Below are 19878 nucleotides of genomic sequence, written 5' to 3' on the forward strand. Positions count from 1 at the left end.
ATTTTTTAGCTGATCAATTTTGCTATCCTCTGAGTCTTCCGAACTTGATCCAGTCTCTAACTAATCAAGCTTCTCCTACTTTAGATCTTCATCTTTAAACTATTTCTAGTCTTCTTCCAGATTTTCGGGAAAGCATGGAACCAAAATTCACTCTTTAGGCAACTCTTATTTATGATATCTCACTTTACTTGAATTTGAGTGAACAACCGTAAGAATATCCCACGCTTTCTTTGGCTCTTATATATTCTAGATATGAAGATAATTTTCTCTATTAATTGAAACTTGAATATCCACAACACCTTTCTAGATTTCAGATTCTACTTTCTTCTTGCAACCTCATCATTAAGAGTATCTATTAGCATCGTGTTTGACTTATCTAAAATATCCTACAAATCTTGTCTTATCGAATATGACTTGATAATAGCCTTCCAAATTAGATAACAGGATTTGTTCAACTTACAGAGAGAAGCGGTAGTAGCAAAAGCAGCCATATTGATATTGGTGAGATCAGGCATGTTGAACCCACTAAGAGAGAAGATAGTAGCATCAGTCATGATGATTCACCTCTTGAATCACTGAAATAATAATCCACATGCTTGCACCACTGTACAGCAAATTATCGGAAGCCCTTCAACCATGCTGAGCTACAAACAACAATCAAGCCATCGCTCTAAAAACTGCACTCTGAATAAATCTAATCAAAGCCATAAATCGCTCTACCACTCTTCAACCTCGCTCTGAAACCATGTAAAATAGCACGCTACGTAGAGTAGATCGATCGTGTCGGCCCAAGATCTAGGATAAACACTAAATAAAAAATAGAAAAGAGACGCTAGAAAAAATAATTAGGAGAGAAAAAATATTTTTATTAAAAAATTGAGCCACACAAAAAAACACTCTCTCACTCCTCACCAATGATAACTCTCACTCTCTCATTCTCTCTTTTTTCATGCCAAACTAAAGGAGACACTAAAAACCCCTTTAAATAGAGCATCATGCAAATGGCATGTTTGATTCCTATCCAAATTCAAAAACCAACACCCACTAAAAGATAAGACTTGATAACTATTCTAGAATGGATAACTAAGTAAAATAAAACTAGAAATAGAATCCTAAAGTCATTAAAACTAATGACTAACTAAACAAAAATAATAGAATTAGGACTTAGCAATGAATCTCGACATGGTGGGGCTTGGGTGAAGTAGAGGAGGTCCAATAGAGCATGAAGAAAGGAGATTTGGTGACAACAAGCAAAGAGTGGCTGGGCAAGATGTAGGGAGAAGAAGAGGGCAATCGACACTGATATGGATGTTCTGAAGGATGTCCGTGAGGAAGGAAGCCTAGCTGAAGCCGGGGGGGCTGAGGGGGCTAGGAGTCCTAAAGAGAGAGAGAGGGATAGATTACGATGAGGACATGATGTAAGGGTAGAGGGTCTTGCAAGGGAACGGAAATAGCACGATGAGGGTATTTTAGGGAAGAGTGGAGTGGCTAAAGCTCATTCTACACCTATTTTAGTTGCGGGACAAGTTTGTATCTCAACTTGTAGCATGCAATTGAAACAGATGGCCAAATAGAGAGGCCGACCCATATCTACAGCTTAACTTAGAGGTGGATTGAGTTGTAGGAGTCCAAACAACCCCCAATTTTGGTCAATATGTTTTGCAAGAAAAGGTTTAACAATTTGTTGGGTGGAGATATCCTTTCCCTTGGGTCAAAGCAAAACTGTCTCAAATGGACTTAATAATGATGGTTCAACTTGATTTTGATCCACCAAGCAATATGTTACATCCAATGTAAATCCTAGATGTAGAGCCAATTTGGGTCTAGGTTCATGTAGGTATGAACCTAACCTAGCAGTCTTGCAAGCCAACCCTCAGTGCGATACATAATACAACTTAGAGAACAGGAGAATACCATCACGTATTGATAGGGATGAAAATGGGTCAGATAATATCCGTTCGGATCCATTTTCATATCCAAATCTACTCGCATGTGAATAAAAATTTGAGCATCTGACTAGTATCCATATTCGTATCCATATCCGTCAAAGAAAAATGAATATTGTTATGGATAAACAACTATTCTATCCGAATATACAATTCTATTTGTAACCTTATTTAATTTTATATAGTACTTAAGAACTTTTTTTTAAAAAAATGACCATATTAACATGCTATTAACTTGATTTATTATCCACTTGGTAATATTTTTTATTCCATAGTCATAAAGTTTAATTATCCAATTTATATCTATATTTATCCATACTTTCAATATCTAATTTGTATTCATATCTATTTAAAATAAATATAAATATAAATTTTTACAACCGATCAATATTCGTATCTATATATATGGATATAAATGTAGTACTATCTAATTGGATCCAATTTCAGCCTTACTTATTGTATATTTCCTTGGTTTTAGATTCCTATGACTGGGCCATAAATTTTGGGCCGACGCAGTCGCCGCCCAAGCCATGGGGGATAATTGGTCGGCTGGCCCCAAGAAGAGCTATCCTTATGTTTGTCTCCGGTTTCACCCATCCGGCCCAGCACCACCCGCATAATGGCCATGGCCGCCGGGAGCCTCGCCGCCGTCCCAATCTCCATGGGGCGTTCTCTGGCCAGAGCCGCCCAGCGACTACTCGCCGGCCCTCTCCTCCTGCAAACCCGAGAGCCCTTTCCTCTCGCTACTCTCACCCGCTCACCTTCCCGAGGTACCCCCTCTTCCCTCTCCCCCATCCCTCGCCCCATAATACCCAGCACGTTATCCGGAATTAGATAAACACCATGCATATATAGAATAGCACGACTGACTTGGCATCGCAGGGATATGCCAGATAGCTCATGCACTCAAGCCCGCCGCTGACTCGTTGCTTCATGGGGTTGGTGACAAAAATGTCGCCGAGGCCGTGAAGAACATTCTTGATATGGTATCCTTCTTCTATGTGATTATATTTCGAATTCTTATTAGCATAGGTTCAATGGCCATTTTAACTATCATAAAAATTTCTCAATATATTGATATCGTTTTTTTCCTGATTGTAACAGGCAAGACGGGCTTCATCAAGAAGCGAGGTTCTCCATGCAGACTTTCTCACTCCGCCGGTTGTGAAAGAGTCGATGTCGGCACTAGAAAAGTTATCTGGTATCAGAGCAGTAGCTCAGGGTGGTTACCCACAGGTTGGTATCAAATCTCTTGCTACTCAACAACTTTGAACTCAATTTATAATTTGGTGTGGAAGTCTTTTATTGATTTATGTAGGCTGAACGATGTCGCATTTCTGTTGGACACTCGGACGCCATGACAACCGACCCAGATGTGGTGGCTGCTTTGAGGTCTTCTCGACTCAGTTGTACGAAATATCTGTATGTTTCTAAGGTTGGGCTAAATGCGTGATGTTTCCAGTATTTCAGGAAACTTTGGGTTTGAGGCTTGTTCTCACGGTGACTTCCTTGGCGCGATTCTTGGCACTGGGATTGTAAGAGAGAAGGTTGGAGATATATTGTTGCAGGTATATATATCTGTGGGCATGGTTAATCTTTTATTGTATCTAGTGTCAATGGCTTGGTAAACTTTAAGTACACTCTTGTTCACTTTTATCCAGGGAGAAAAGGGGGCTCAGGTCCTTGTTGTTCCAGAACTCACCGAGTTTCTTATATCAGCACTGGATAAGGTGGGAGGTATATCATTACAGCTATGAAGTTATTTAGTTGGCTTGAAAACATGGTGAAAGCTACATTTAGGTGGTGAGAGTTATTTTTGTTTGGCAAGTTTTTTTTTTAAAAAAAAATCCGAAGAAATCTTGATAATTAATTCATCTTCCGAAAACAACCAAGAAGTCACCTCGGTTATGGATAATTTATAGGTTCGGTAAACTATATTTTCTTTGGTTGGAGAAGAATGCATCGATTTGCAGCTGTTTTATAGTGAATATCCTGGTTTTCTTAAGGCCAGACTCTTTGAATCTTTCAGTTATTTCCTTTTGGCAGTGGCAATAGAGGATCAGTAAGGAAGCAAGACTAAGTATCAATGACATAAAGCATAAGTTTTCAGTTCTTAACATTCATGATCATACCATTAAAGCATGATTACATCATAACAAAAATCTGTTAACAATGATCATTAACTCGTGAAGATGAAAATAAATTTCTTGAAGCCAGCAAATGTTCTCTCTTGGAATGATAACAAACATAGCTCGTCACTAAGTATATTTTTCTTGTAGGTTGGTAATGTTCCTGTCACTTGCAAACAAATACCACTGCTTGCTTTGGAGTATGAGCCGCCAAGGTCAGAAATAGCTTTGGAAGTGTCTATCGGTTTCTTATTTCTTTTTATGTTTGCTTTAATCCTTTTGATGCTTGGTGGAACTCATATATTTCCATGTAACTAATTGTAGGACTAAATCGTTTAAAACTGTTGAAGCATCATTAAGGGTTGATGCAATAGCTAGTGCAGGATTCAAGATATCACGTTCGAAACTTGTTAACTTGATCAGGTACGATATGTGATGTTTATTAAAAATGATGCTACATAACCTGGTATTCTTTGTTTGATCTTATTTTTCACATGATGCTATCTTTATGACTGCTTATGTTGCGGAAGCAAATCACTTTTGTCTCCTAGTCTGATCAAGTGCTGGAATGGACAGCACAGCAATGGAATACATGAATTTTCAGGTTTTGGGCTCTCTGTTCCTGGAAGATGACTGCATTTTTTTGAGGAATCATTGATGAGATGATACCTTTTATATAGCCCTCTGTGCCTTTCCACCTGTTTTCATTTTTGCTGCTCTAATGAGGGCCCTGAAACAGCATTAAGACTTTTAGAGGGAGTTCCTTTGGAAAAGTGGTGAGGATGAACTTGGCAAGTTTTTCCTTGTCCATGAGAGTAAGGTTTAATGCTAGCTAAGAGCAAGGATTTAGGGACTAGAAATCTAAGGCCTTTTGATTCTAAATTGTTGTCAAATTGGAGGTGTGACTAGTCCAACACGATACTGTTTGTTGGATCCATTTTGTAGAGCGTAAGGAGTTAAGTAATTCTGAGGTTTTTGTTGATTTTTTCCAATCACTATATTTAAATGGCTATGATGCTTATGAAGATGTTCTCTAAGAACGAAATTTTATGAAAACCCATTCTGTAAAAATATGTGAAACGAGTTTCATTTGAATGGAAAGTCTAGCTTCAATTCTTCCCTGTTGGTAATGATGCTTAGTGGAGGTTTTGACAACCAGTAGAGATATTAGAAGGACCCGATTATCCGCCAAACTTTATTAATAATTCTACCCCACTGATGCAGAAAAGAAGCTACCAAAATATGTAATAATTCTGCACGAACCCCTAGAAACTCTTTAAACTTGCTTTCATATGCTTTCATATGGTGGAGACAATATAGTGGTAAAAAAATTAAAACATAATTAACTGTACTTTAGGTTCATGTGTTTTAGTTTGTTCTTTGGTAGATCTACTGGCCATGACTTCATATTATAAAATTCCTAGATGAGCTCACAATGAATATCTTCCTATAATGTATCTAACTACCTTTGGCCTCATAAATAATTACCAAAATACATTGCTGCAGATATGTCCTTCGTAGTGGGTAAAACTTTGATACCATCAGAACAATTTCGATTAACTAAAATATCATCAAGTGAAATTGATGACCTATATTTAGAGAACTGTTGTAATTCAAAGAATATTTTAAATCATCTTAAATGAAGTTTCTAGGAACTTGCATCCGCTTGTCCCTGCTTGCATGATTTGAGATAATAGAATTTTCTGATTGTTGTTAATAAACTAGGCCCGAGCTTTTGAAGAATATGAAACTTGACATAGTACTTGAAACCCTTTCGACTTTAAAATATTTTGAGGCTTGCTGTTACACCAAAAGCTTAACACTGACTACAATCCTTCACCCTGGAACCAGTCCCAGACCTCTATGTACTATCTTAATTTTATCTTGCAAAAGACCTTCACAATGAACAAAGGCCCTTATTTCTAGCATTCTTAATGCTGCATTCTCTAGTCTCAAATCCCCTGTCATAGCTATAATCATTAAATTAGTAATTGAGCCAGGCCAGGGACGGAGGAGGGTGGGTGGGAAGGGGGAATGTGCCCTCCTGACCCTGACTGGAAAGTAACCACATAGGCCCAGAGAGCTGTTATTGGTTCGTGCCCAAAATCATAATCTTGTTTGTGTGTTTGTGCCCCTTCTTCTTCAAGTCCAAACAAACCTTCTGCATGTCCCTCAAGTCCAAACAAACCTTCTAACTTTAGTTAAAGTTCTGTTTTATTATGCGACCTTTATGTGGTGTATCAACCCTACACCACATCTATGTGGCACATCCCATGACTCTCTCTCTCTTAGAGTCAATGGTACGCATGGTTTGATTTACTAAAGTTCCTTCCTAGGCACTATTTTTTGAATTTCGGGACCAATCGCTTAAGATCCATAGGTAACTAGATCCCATACACCACACATTTTCCCTTAGAGCTGCTCACCCCTGTTCATAGGTGATGAATCTCCTTTAAATCTGATTTTATTCTCTTTGCTCTAAGATTGTGGAAAATCCATATTTTATGATTTATGAACTAAACTTTTAGTATGCACAAAGACATTTTCTATAGAGGCAGTTTGGAATTGATGGGGATTTGATTTCATGCAAATGCAAAAAGAGGAAGGGAGATAGATAACAAATATAGGTTAGCGAAGTAGCTGGTTTAACTAATTTAGGGTTTTCTTAATTTTGCATGACATATAGGATCTTGTCATATTAGGATTTTATATTACCAGAAAAAGACGCTCTAGGATTTTATGTTTTTTCTTGAGATAGATCCATTGTTAAGAAAATAAAGTAATTGGAGGTTGTGCTTTCTTTGTGATGTATGTACATTTTCCTCTTTTTTGTTTCTGGTTTCCTCTCTTTGCTACAAAACTTAAAGTCAATAATATGAATCTCATAATTTTTATAGCTTTAGTTTTAAAATACTTAATGTTTCAAGAGAAATAAATGTAATTAAAATCTTTGTCTACAAGAAAATAAAATAAATAGAATTAGAAGAAAATTGTGCAATAATTTTGAAACATGAGAATCTATTGAGTATAATTGCGGAAGGAAATATCAACACTTTTAATTAAAAAACCTAGATGCTTTTATTTATTTATGACAAATAAGGTTATCATTGTGATACAATTATCTAGGGATTGACAATCGTGCCCCCTCTGGATAAATTTTTTGGCTTTGCCACTAGAGCCAGACTATTGCCGGCATGATATCTTAAGGTCTTAAAGTCATATGCTTATAACTTGAACTAAAAGCTAAGTAGAAAACTAGAAGTGCATCTTGGTGTTTAATTTTGCGTCATCTCTTTCCAATGTTGATCTAGGAGGATCACCAGATACAATGTGGAACACTATGACCACTACAAGTAGGCCTGGAAGCCATAGCTATGCTATACGACATCGAGGCATCTAATAGAGATGCTCTTTTTTTTTATTTTAGGTAATTCTTCAAGATATATGATGCTGCATTCACCACTAGAGCGTTTGACATAGATATTAGAGGCAAATTTCTTTGTTTGGGCCTCAAAACAGGTTGGTCAAAGTAAAATTTTTCTTTTCGAGAAGCACTTTGTTCAGGAATATCGCATAATCTAGGAAGAATTGTGCGACGCACTTGAAGACGAAGTTGATATAAGAGTCAAGATCTATCTCTAGTAGAATTTTTAGATTCTCATGATTATATCCATTAGTTATGTCTATTCTGGAAAAACTGTAACCGTTTCCTATTAGAAGAGAAATCGGATCCGGATTTTGCAAGGGTGGACCTCTCTACTATAAATAAAGGTCTTGTAACTCAATTTTATTAATCATAAGTAAAAGAAATTTGATTTAGATCCTACTTTCGCCAATTCTTTATTCTTCTATTCTATAGATTCGAGTTGGGCAGGTTGAAGGAATGAATTCCTTCTCCATGATTGGATCAAATGTCTAACTTGTGATATAGGTTTTCGTTGGATTCTTAGAATTTTAAATTTGGACAAATTTCTTGTAAGGGAAGTCATAGGTGTTTAAGACTTGACCCCTTAACTCTTTAGCCCGCCATTTCAGAAATGAAGATATCCACTAACATTTGCCAGCAAGCCTTGTTATATCTATTAGGCTCATACACATGAATTATTGCTATAATCTGTTCATATAAAGTGCTAGATCCTGTTTGATTCACAAATCTTTGCAATCATTCATAACAAAGTAGTTACTCTATGCTTTAATAATTGTACTTTTTCCTAGCTTTGTATCTGCTGATATGCCACAGCAGCACTGTCCAAAATCTAACTTTATGAATCTGAATCCTCTTTGGTGCTCAGAATGATTGTCTGTACAGAGATTTCCCTAAATCTAACCTTGATACTGGAGGAGGACTCTTATATTTCCCCCCACAAATCATGCTTTATTGAAATCTTATCTCTTTATGTTCTGAACAATAGAACTTTGAAGGCAAATTTAGTCACTCTAGTGCATCTTAGCCACCAGTTCCATTGGCCACCTCATTTCTAGTAAGTGCTCTAGTTAATTACCCTATTATGGTCCAACTACTTTTTGGAATCTTATATGTGAGTGTCTTACCATCCATGGAGTCTCCTCCACTTATAATGATGATGGTCTGCTAAGTTTGCTGCCTTAGTTTTTTCATGAGTATCTAACATGTTGATGTTTCATTTGATTCATCTGTAAATCCCTTATGAAGTTGAGCTGCTTCCTGATTATTCTTACTGAATGCAGCTTCAATGGGTGTAAAAGTATTCAGGTAAGCCCTCCCTTTGCTAGAGCCCAGAAATCATGGAAATCAGCAGTCTTAACAGTGAATAATAAAGCCTTTACTTACCCACTCACCCTCCCCCCAAAAAAGCAATGACCTTCTCAAGCCTGTCTTTCCTGAAGCAATCAAATGCAAATTTCAAGTCCGATAACTTCAGTTGCTATTGAAGGGGGTAAGTCTCCTCCCATTGCATTTGCAATCATGCTTCCTTCACTATTCTTCGATGCTCAAGTTCTAACCACGTTGCTTTAGAAACCACCACAACAGTGTTAGGAATTTTTGTAAAAAACTGCACATGATATGTGCCTAGAAGTAACTAGCTTTTCTACATTGTTTATAGAATTTTATCTTTCTCCCTACTGCATGAAGACTTTTCTTGTTCATGCAATAAAGACTTTTAATTATACAGTCTCACCATATTACAACAATTGATATCATTATTTAATCTTGTTGATTATGTGAGACACAACTATTGTGGATCAAGTTGCTTTTCCATCTATTGATGTATGTTGTAAGTGAATGCGATCCTTTACATCTAATATTCTCTTGCAAAGGAGTGAAACTGCCAGAATTTCGAAAGTACACATTGTTGGAAGAACCACAACTGGGACCATTGTTACCATGATGAGTTTATTCCAAGGTCCTTGGGGTCAGCTTTACAGGCCCTATATATTCCTCTGAAGGGATACATCCTTTGTGTATACCATTGGGATATGCACAACCATCTGACAGAAACCTGGCCTGCACCTTCATCTTGCTTGGGAATGGCATTGATGGTGTTGCCACAGATCTTGTTTAGTTTAAGTTTCCTTGAGAAGGCTTGGTCAGGTCCTTGGGTTCATTCTGCATAGCGCCCACTGCTTGCACCAACACTTTTCCTAAAAGAACTGTTGATGCACAGTTCTTGGAGCTTCTGGGAATTGAACACCTTGTTTTGCTCATCGGGGAAAAATATCATAACTCTGCCTGTCTCTGTAGTTTTATTGGTCCATCAATAATGTGATCAATGCAACTTTTCTTGTTTCAGTTCTGGGGATGTGCGGGTCAATTGGTCGCCAGTAATAAAAAATGGAGCGATGCTCAAGACAGGAGATATTGTTTCCATCAATGGGAAAGGGCGGTTGAAGGCAAGTCACAGACCTATTTAGGCATCAGCTTCTGCTCCTCATTGACATGAGTTGTTTATATGCATTTACTCCATCGCAGCATCATTATATTCTCCGGTATTGAGACTACTTTTGTCTAATGCAACCTCTCATTTGCAATTTGCTGCATTAAGTGTGTTGTTTTTCTGAATGAATGTTGAAAGTAGATATATAGAATGCCAGAACATATTGCTATAAAGCTTATATTACCAAGAAAATATGCTTTTTGCTATGAATTAATGACTTCTTTTATAATTGTACATGCACATCATATTTGATTATTTGTTTCAGATCGGGGAGATCACAACAACAAGAAAAGGAAAATATGCGGTTGAGTTGATTCGATATTTATAGAGGTATCATATTTGATGAACATTACTTTCTGTAGGGGAAACATTGGTTGCTCGAAGGCAGTCCTGTAGCAACAGAAGAACTATGGCTTTCCCCATATAAACTTTCCAAGGCGCAAACAGCTAAACTTTCTTTTGCTTGATTGTGATTTTTCTCCTCTCACTAATATCTTGTGCAATATTTTTAAGGAACAGTAGGTTGTTTCTATTGGCTAATCTTAACGAGTTCTTTCAGGTAGACTTAAACGAGTTCGTGACTAGTATATAATGCTTACAGACTAACTCTGTTCATGAGAATCTTTGCAACTATAAAGCAGTCATATATGAAAACGTATAATCTTGCATTTCAATTTTATGACTTCCTATTTGCTTATGGTGTATTTTGCCTTAAATCATTCATTACAAGGGCCACGGGGGATTTGCATGATGAAATTTTGTCCTTCACTTCTTAGATCTTCTTCTCGTAATCAAAAGACTTGGACCATTTCGATCTTGTGAATTGATATGGGACTCATCTACAGTAAAACTCTGTAAGAAGCAAATGACGCTATTCCCATAAACTGACTTGGATTATAAGGCAAGCATTGTTGCAAAATTTATCACTCTTTGCTACCACGATACCACTTGCATCTTATTTCTGGCTAGGTGCTGCTTCTTTTTGGTCAAATGGTTAGGTGCTACTTGTTAAAGTATCTGATGTGGGTAAGCTAAAGCATTCGATGTTTAAGCGTAAATTGGCTGGAAAGTGGAAATTGGTCACACTAGAAAAGGTTGGCCATATTTAAAGAAGACCGCCGAGCTGAAAGAGTTCGGGTAAGAGGGCAACTTTAATTAAAAAATAAAAAAAAAACAGAGGCCTTTGGGGTAAAGTGTCTCTCTCACCTTTATATTTCTTTTGGGGTGGGAAGGGGGCTAACCACTCTTGCGGGATGTGCCGTCCAAGTAATTAGTAATTGTTATACCAAAAAAAAAAAAACGTAATTAGTAATTCCTTATTATATAAATTACATTTAAAACTTTAAAAGTATCGTCCTAGTTGTAACGAATGATTTGATTACATGCTGTATTGTCATGAAAAGTCATGAACATGACCCACGCTGTGCTAGACCATGCAGAATGAAATAAGAAAAATTAGCATGAATAGAAGCCATAATCCTTTTGATATGATGTGTCATTAAGACCAGTATCTCCTACTATCAGCCTCAGCCACTATTACTGGAATGGGCTTGAGAACAGAGTATCATTATAATAGAAACTGTGGTTGATATATATGTACTGGGTAATAACTATAAAGCAACAGATATTTTGAATTATATCACTGTTCACTGAATGGCATGTTATTTTTGTGACTGACATAAACATTTCAATATGAAAATATTATTTTTATCAGATTCGTAGACATAATCCTGATTCTTTTAATTAGATAAGCAATGATGGAACGGCTGTTATAAAGTTGATAAAGAAGAGCAGCTGCCGTAAGTTACAAGCAGGTTGGTATTATTTTAACCATGCTTTGATCTTGGGCCATCTCCCTTCTCGCCTAGCCAACATAACCTCCGGAAGAGGAGAGGTTAACTACAAAAACGATGACTACCTCGATGGATCGTGGCCAGCATATTAAAATCACCACTTATCCCAAAAATGGAGATAAAGTTCGAACTCAAGACCTCTGCTCTGATATCATGCTGAAATTACCATTTATAGAATGAAATAAATTTATTTATATTTTTTTAGATACATTAGCCGTTGCATTGAGCTCCTCCCACGCTCGAAGATCCATGAGTTTTATACAAGTTGGAGCCCCATGGGAGTTTGCTAAGTATCACCCGTCTCATTATTGTACTTTAAAACGCGTTGGCCAGTTTGGCACATTGGCCAACCAAGGATGGAGGCCTTGGAGGTGTCTCCTTGCCCTTTCAAATAGGAGATGTCACAGCTCTCCCACCTCACACAGGGTGCAGGTATTGCTTCTTTATTAAACAAATCAAATGGTCAAATTGCTGTGTCAGGCCAATCTAGCTATCTGGAATTAAATTGACCTCTTCAAATATATTTATATACTGGAAATTTGATTACAAGGAGGTCTATTTGTATGCTTCTTCTTCTTTTTTTTTCCCGTCCCCTTATGAAGAGATGGCACGGGCTAAGGTGCCAGAAAAGTATAATTAGAAAAATGTATAAATAAATGGGGCTCTGGGGTTCGTGATCCTGGCGTGAAAGACTGGGTCAAGGCTTTTCTTTGTTTTCTTGTAAAGAAAAAAACTGGCTGTGGTCCACACTAAGTTGTTTTATTTCCTGGCAATATCTTTCTTGGCGGACTTCTCTATACTTTAGCTTGTAGAGGATTGATTAGGCCAGCCAATTTATATTTTATGAGGTTGATTAATTAGCCATTAGGCTTTTTTAAGCTTTTCTTATCATGAGTTTCCAAGTAAATTACTAAGTGGTTGGTGTTCTTTTTAGAAGAGATCGAGGGTTCAAACCTACTGGTGACATAGCTGCCATATTTCTCGGCAAAGAAGATTCATTAGTAAAACTAGCGTGCTTTATGGATGGTTTGGATTGCCCCAGGTACATTTAAATGGATTCTATTAAACAAAAACTGATAGAAGGGGGAAAACAAACTGCTGTAGTATCTATGCTCGTCTATTTAATCACCAATAGTTGATTGGTGGGATCTGCTTGAATAAATAGAGGGTAACTTAAGTTTTTAGGACAAAGTATTTCTTTTTTAATAAAAAATAAGGACTAGATATAAATGTAAATTGGAGAGGAGCTAAACCCATTATATTCGACCTACTTTTAAAATGAGTAGATGGACATAAATGAGATGCTTATATACCATTGCAGAGCAAACAAATTAGTATTGCGTCTCATTCCCATATCAAGGGGGCCTGTAAATGGAGATCACATGAAAGCTGTTCAAGGGAACCTGAAGTCAAAGCAAGATGGTTCATGTGATTCTGCTGACACGGCATCTGGTGATCTGTTCAATTAATTGCAAAGTTATTAGGTGCATTTCATGTAAACCCATTTGATACACTTTGAAACCGACTGCAGCCGACATAGTAGACCGACCATTCAGAACTCATCACGAAACCTCCAATCAATTAATTAAAACGCACCATATTCAAATTCTTTCCCCGATGATATCTCGATCATGATCATGAGTAGTTTCCATAACCATGCAGGCAATATACTCAGAGCGTGATGCGCGGGCATGACCTTTAAAACATGTGATGGGCTACCAAAAATGATTGATCTACACATCCGAATTCTTCGACGATGGGCACCGACACTTGTACCGCCGCTCTTGTATCGCTTCCATTGTTCTCTGAGAGCTCGTCTAACTTAAGCATCGGAGAATCCTCTGTCGAACACTCTTCGGCCAGAGAAATTTTTCATCTTTGACTGTTTCAAGTCGGATACGACATTGGAGCGAAGGTTTGAGCACGGTCTTCTCTTCATCTTTGACTGTTTCAAGTCGGATTCGACATTGGAGCGAAGGTTTGAGCACGGTCTTCTCTTCTCAGCACTACCTCAGGAGCAATCAATGTAGGAGTCATCGCCATATGAGCATAGCAACCACTACCTCACCATCTTAGAGGCATATCATGATCTTCAATCAATCTCTATGGTTTGAAAGATCAATCATTCAAGTCCTCTAGCAGTTCTACTAGCTCGCCATCTTGATCAGACCAATTTCTAGTGGGAACACGATCCAACTCAACTTTCCAGGTCCAATTTCCTGACTGCAGCCTTAATTGACTAGGCAAGTGATTTGATATGTCTCACAATGGATGGATGGTCCCAACAAACCGGATCATGTCCCATTTGGAGGACTTTTCATAACTATCAAAAGAAAGAACACCAAAATGTTTTCCTGCATCCTAGAAAAGCTCATCCCAAGTATCATAAGGCAGGGGACATGATAGGCTCTCATCACAAGCAAAGTGCTCGGCGACATCAACAGCTGCCATCCTCAGCCGGCACTTTTTTCTCCTCCTGCCACTGTCACACACTTACCGAGTTGACTGAACCATGATGCCACCTCTAAAGTTTCGCGCACAAAAGGACGGCACCTTCAAGCCACTTCCAAGTTTTGTAAAAGCCTTTTACTGCCCCATGGAAAAAAATTTCTCCCTACGCTTCCATATAGCCCTGCTCGTCTGCATTGGGTTCGAGAGGGCCCAGCTCAGAAAAGCCTGCGCCTACCTGGCTTCTCGCTTTTACTCATGGAGGTGAGCGAAAGGGAGAATTTTTTTTGGCACCACCTCTTCCAATCAGCTCCTGACAGGCACCAATCCGTCTCCTTTCACTTTATAATTTAATAAAACTAGCGTTTTCCTCTAATAACTTTCTTTAGAGAAAGGTTAGGGAAGAGTCATGCCTAATTCTTCTCCAAGCTCACCATTTTCTCCATCCATAGAGCAGCACAGCACGCAGATTGGCAAAGATATAGAAAGCAAAAGCAAAAGCAAACGCAACAGGATGGAAAAGAAAAGAAAAATCAGAAAACAAAAAAACCCAAACTTTTATCTGGCTATCATGTGAAATTGAATATCAAACAGTTGCTAAGGATTAAAATCTTTTTGTTTTCTCCTCTCTTTTCCCTGCAAACAGTATGAAACTCCTGAAAGAAATTAGTGCACATGAACATGGAACAAAAAAACTAGAGAAATAAGAAAGTAAAATTTCTCATTGAGTCCATAGCTAAAGGAAATATGATATCAGACTGAAAGATACCCAAGAGATTCTCTTCTGAGACCATGCTGGTTGGTTTGCATCACAGAGAGAATACCAGAGGAGTGAATCAGAGAGAGGAAGAAAGAGAGACCAAATCGTATAGACAGCCCCAACTCTCTCTCTCTCTCTCCAGAAAAAGAAAGAACAGATAAAATTCGAATTGCACCAAGATATCATAAATATTCTCAACAAGGATCCAGCGATCTCATGGAGAGGAAGCCGAGGAGGAGGAGACTCGAGGCGACGTCACCGGGAAGAGCGGCAGCAGCCGGGGCGGCTCGGCGTCCCTCGGCGTGGTCCTCGGCGACGGGTGCAAGTAGAACCCCTTCTCGGCGATCGCCCGCTCCTCGGCGGACATAGCCGGGGACGGCGTCGAGTTCGGGTGCGGCGACCGGTTGAAGGGATCCGGGATCAGCGGCGTGACCGGGCTGAGGGCCAGGGAGGGAAGATCCAGCATGCTCGGCGAGAGGATCTCCGGCTGCTTCCGGGGGGAGAAGGCGGCGCCGCCGCCGCCGGCGGCCGGCGAGATGGGGGTGGAATTGAGGAAGGTGGGGATGAGCGGGCTTATCATTTTGAGATTCTTGAGGCCGCTGCGGCGTTCGTAGAGCTTGAAAGCCGGTTTCTTGGGGCCGGTGGCCTTGGCGGCTGGCGGGATCGGGTTCTTGGGTGGCGGGGGGCTGGGGTTGGCGGCGGCGTGCTTGGAGGCGGTCTCGGCTGAGCCGGTGAGCATCTGGACGACCTGCTTGAAGGACGAGGTGTCCGCCTGGATGAAGGTGGTTGGGTACGGGTTGGATTCGATGGATCTCGGGATCGATTTCGGCGTTGGGGGCTGTAGAGTTGGAGGAGATGCAACCTGCGCCGCCGCCGCCGCCGCCGCTGCTGCTGCTGCTTTAGCTGTGGATGCAGCTCCATTGCTGCTGCTGCTGCTGCTGCTTGAGGTGGTGTTTGGGGAGGTGGGATGGGATGATGGGTGTTCTCTTCGTTGGGGATTTTTTTGGTGGTTTTCCATTGGTTGTGGCGTTAAAACGGGGAAAAAGGTGATCAGGGTGATGAGAAGATGGAGGAGAGGAGGAATAAAAGGGGGGATGGGGATGGAGTTCTTAAGGATGAGGTTGGTTGGAACTGGGGAAAAGCAGGAAAAGAAGAGATATAAAAGAGAGAAATTAGAGCTGCATAGTTTGTGTATGAAAAAAAAAAACTTGATGAGATGAAAAGAATGGAAGTCTCTCTCTTCTCCCTCTTGTTTTCTCTTTTATCTCTCCCTCTCTCTCGGAGGGGAGTTGATGGTGTTGGGATTCAGTTTGCTGGAAAAAATACCCAAGGAGTTCCAGGCTAATTGCTGTTTTGGATATTTATGGATATTTATGGATATTTGAACCAGTTGCCCTCGGGATGCCGTTCCAAAAAGGCCGAGGGCCATTGACTTCAGCGCCGCTTCCTCGGTTGGTTTGGGGTGGGCGTCCGCTGTAACTGTAATTGTATGGTGCCTTCGACTGGGTCTTCCGATTCTGCCCCTATTTTGACGCAGGATTTTGTGCGAAGGTAATCCACGAAAGGTCATGGAAGACCAGCCGATGTGGAAAAAATTTAGTTCACCGTCTCTCCATGCCTTTTTTTGATCTGAGTGGAGGTAGCCAGCAGATTCCCTCAGATTTTATCAAGATGAGAAAAGATATTTTACAAACAGGAGGAACAGAATTTACAGGAGAGAAGGGAAAGATAATAAGAAAACATGACACAAATGGTTACCTGAGATACAAGACCCTTCCAAAGATGCTGATCACCTAACTACGAAATGTGTGAACGATTCCATTCGAAGAAACATCATAAGTTCTTGCAATATTTTTCGACGATTTTTAGCTCTCCATTGGGTCCATGGATCATGAAAATTTGCCGGCAGGTTCCTCAAATTCAGTTGTATTTTGATAGTGGGCCTGATGCTTTTAGTGAGCAGGCACCTTGTGAGCGGCTGATTAACTGAATCTGAGCTATTAACAAAGTCCCTCAACGTCATGCACACATTTCTTGGGTCTGGAATTGATGTACTGCCGGAGGACTTAGGTCATTGAGAAAATTCATGAAGGGTTTTGGAAGTACATAAAGTGAAGTTGCAACTATGGGAAGGATAGGATGGGGAAGGGAAAAGAGCATCCAATCTTTGTCAGTACTAAATGGGAGAAGCATCTCTCTCTTCGTCCAGTTGAATTCGTCAGGGGACCCAAGTCTAGGGCCCAGAAATTGCTGCAGGATCATATGAATCAGTCAGCAATTAGAAAGTTTGAAGGCGTCTATGATTACTGGTTCACTTATTATTCTTGAAGAGTGGAGAGTCTTCCGTTTCCTTTTCTCTGTTACTGACCTTGTAGGCTATTGAATGCAGACCAACCTAACCATGCCCAAATCTTGCCTAATTGAAAGAACCAAGCCATTAATGTATTTGCCCATGTTGAAACTTCAGAATATCTTACAAAATAACCAAGCCATTATTGTATTTGCCTATGTTGAAGCTTTAGAATATACCTTACGAAAGAACCAAGCCATTAATGTATTTGCCCATTTTGAAATTTCAGAATATCTTAAGAAACTCAAAAATAAAATTGCCTTAAACTTGACTCCGCAAAAGAATCCAGTCTCTAGTTTTATTTCTTTTTTGCCTGTTCTTTTTTATAGAATTTTAATCGAGCCACCTCCCAAGATAAGTAGTGAATGCGGATCTTTATCGTACCTATGATGATGAAATTGTAATAACCCAATTTTTCTTGGGCTTGTGGGCTGGCCCGAAAAGGCCGGGCCCAAGTTCGGACGTGCCATATTGCACGTGAGAGACAGAAAGAAGACTCCCAACTAGAGTCTTCTTCTTCTTCCTCCGATCTGAGTTCGATTAGAACTTCAGGACCTCACCTATGTATCTCCTCCTCCCCCTCCGTTAAAAGCCATCCTCGAGGAGTCCAAGAATCGCCATCAATCTCACGATCCTTCTCTAACTGTCCTTAGTTCATCGTCAGAAAGAGCCACTGAAAAGCCTCGTCGGAGCTGAGGTGAAGCTCTGGTCCAAAAGCACCGTCACCGGCTAAGAAATCGACCGAAAATCGATCAGTAAGAGGGGACCATGTTTTTCCCCCTGTTTTGACTGAGGCCTTCCTCTTTTTCTGGCCATGTCTACCGTCAGCCTTGTTGCTGAAGCCTTCGATGGCTCTCTCTCTCCTGTTGGTCCCTAGCCGGAGCTAGACTCCCTAGCTGACGGTGAGCGGGTTGGGATCCGAGTACAATCGAGCACCTTATTTACCTTGTTTTGGGATATAATCGGCCGGCCACCACCACCGAAGCAGACCACCATGGTCGCCACCATCTTGCTCTAAGAAGAAGAGAGGGAGAGAGGACTTCTCTCTCTTCTTTCTCTCTCTCCTCTTTCTATTTTCTCTCTAGAAGATCTATGAAACCTTCCTCTCTCCTCTCTCTCTTATTTTTCTCTCTTCACATGATTATATGGACCCAACAGGAGGGTCCTAGTATTTCCTTTGTGAACCCAGGTTGACCCCAGTAGAGGATTTTAGACCAGTGTCGCTGTGACCACTCGTCGCGCTAGCTTTACCCCGACCATTGTATAGCACCACTAAACTCTATCATTATGAATTCGTATTGTGGTCTGATTCTCGATTTGACTGGCTTGATTGGCCAGAGCGGACTGACTCGAATCGTTGGATACTACTACCTAGTCGACCCTGTCCATCTTACACCCGATTGTTGTCAGCTACCATTGGACCAATAATTGATAACCCCTGATCTATTACCTTTTCTTGATTGGATATATATTTTTTGATCAAATGGATTGAGTTATGCTATATTGATTGCTTCGAACAATTGGACGTTATCTTCTAGCTGATCTCGTATATCTTTCTATACAAATCTATGTTCATAGTCAAGCCCTGATTTTGTATGAAGTTATAATTATCTGGATAGAAAGAAGCCCAACAAGATATTATACTCTAGTTTCTAAATTGAAGTAAAGCCCAACCATTTATTTTAATTTTCAAGTACAGAAGAGTTGATAATATAGATAATTCAAATATTAGAACTCTAAAATTAGGCAATTACTGAATAATTAATTCATTAATATGGTGAGCGAATGATAAGGGATAAGTTGGTGTTATGTCGATATTAAATTGACTGGATATATTAGGTATGGATTGGTAGCATTATAGTTGTGTTGAATTGCGATAGAGGTAAGAATTTTTATACTTGAATTACCATATATATATATATATATATATATATATATATATATATATATATATATATATATATATATATATATATATATATATATATATATATATATATATTATATGTGTGTGTGTGCACGCGCGCACGCATGTGTTTATTGATTTGTATCGCTGGATTTATATCATGAGATTTGTATCAGTTTGGCATGTGACGATATGATTTTATATGATTTCAAGTACAAATATATTTATGTGGTTATTATACGTATCAGATATTGAGTACATAATTATATGAATAAAGATACATTAAATTTAAGAGAAATTTATTATATATGTGATAATTGATTTGACGAGAGTAAAAGTAAATCAAATGAATAAGATATAATTTTGACTAACCTCATCATAGCGCCCTTGGCTGACATATGAAAAGTCTCCATGAGCTCATACGTGGAAAGCTGCCACGAGCTATAACGTGGGTTGGATAACTACCACGAGCTATAGCGTGGGTGAGAGAGGCACTATGGGCTATAACGTGGGTCGGATAGCCACTACGGGCTATAACATGGTACGACATCAGTCTTGAACTGAGTCATTA

General features: G+C 39.4%; 2 protein-coding genes across 3 annotated transcripts; one reads left to right on the forward strand and one right to left on the reverse strand.

Moving 5' to 3' along the window:
- Positions 1 to 2476: 2476 nt before the first annotated feature.
- Positions 2477 to 10664, forward strand: LOC103723122 (RNA-binding S4 domain-containing protein). 2 transcript variants are annotated; one of them, XR_003382850.4, is made up of 10 exons: positions 2477 to 2716; positions 2829 to 2932; positions 3051 to 3182; positions 3265 to 3338; positions 3409 to 3514; positions 3608 to 3676; positions 4226 to 4290; positions 4400 to 4498; positions 9847 to 10042; positions 10256 to 10481. XR_003382850.4 is itself a non-coding variant. In XM_008813941.6 (10 exons), the coding sequence occupies exons 1-10, from the start codon at positions 2566 to 2568 to the stop codon at positions 10316 to 10318; spliced, it is 963 nt and encodes a 320-aa protein (XP_008812163.3). In that variant the 5' UTR covers positions 2477 to 2565; the 3' UTR covers positions 10319 to 10664. The 2 variants fall into 2 exon arrangements, 1 of the variants encoding a protein (XP_008812163.3); XM_008813941.6 differs by having other exon boundaries at positions 9847 to 9946; positions 10256 to 10664.
- Positions 10665 to 14995: 4331 nt separating this feature from the next.
- LOC103723121 (VQ motif-containing protein 4-like) lies at positions 14996 to 16388 on the reverse strand. Its single transcript, XM_008813940.6, has one exon. The coding sequence runs from the start codon at positions 16067 to 16069 to the stop codon at positions 15266 to 15268; it is 804 nt and encodes a 267-aa protein (XP_008812162.5). The 5' UTR covers positions 16070 to 16388; the 3' UTR covers positions 14996 to 15265.
- Between the last annotated feature and the right edge of the window lie 3490 nt (positions 16389 to 19878).

This window comes from Phoenix dactylifera, chromosome 1 (genome assembly GCF_051530095.1).
Source record: "Phoenix dactylifera cultivar Ajwa chromosome 1, Ajwa_hap1_PhDact_Kaust_v1.1, whole genome shotgun sequence".
NCBI lineage: Eukaryota > Viridiplantae > Streptophyta > Magnoliopsida > Arecales > Arecaceae > Phoenix > Phoenix dactylifera.

Excerpts from the sequence above, each read along its gene's own strand:
- LOC103723122 (XM_008813941.6), top strand. The coding sequence starts at position 2,566 with ATGGCCATGGCCGCCGGGAGCCTCGCCGCCGTCCCAATCTCCATGGGG. Across the intron at positions 3,677-4,225 it reads TTATATCAGCACTGGATAAG|GTTGGTAATGTTCCTGTCAC; the intron begins GTGGGAGGTATA and ends TTTTTCTTGTAG. Across the intron at positions 4,499-9,846 it reads AAACTTGTTAACTTGATCAG|TTCTGGGGATGTGCGGGTCA; the intron begins GTACGATATGTG and ends TTCTTGTTTCAG.
- LOC103723121 (XM_008813940.6), bottom strand. The coding sequence starts at position 16,069 with ATGGAAAACCACCAAAAAAATCCCCAACGAAGAGAACACCCATCATCC.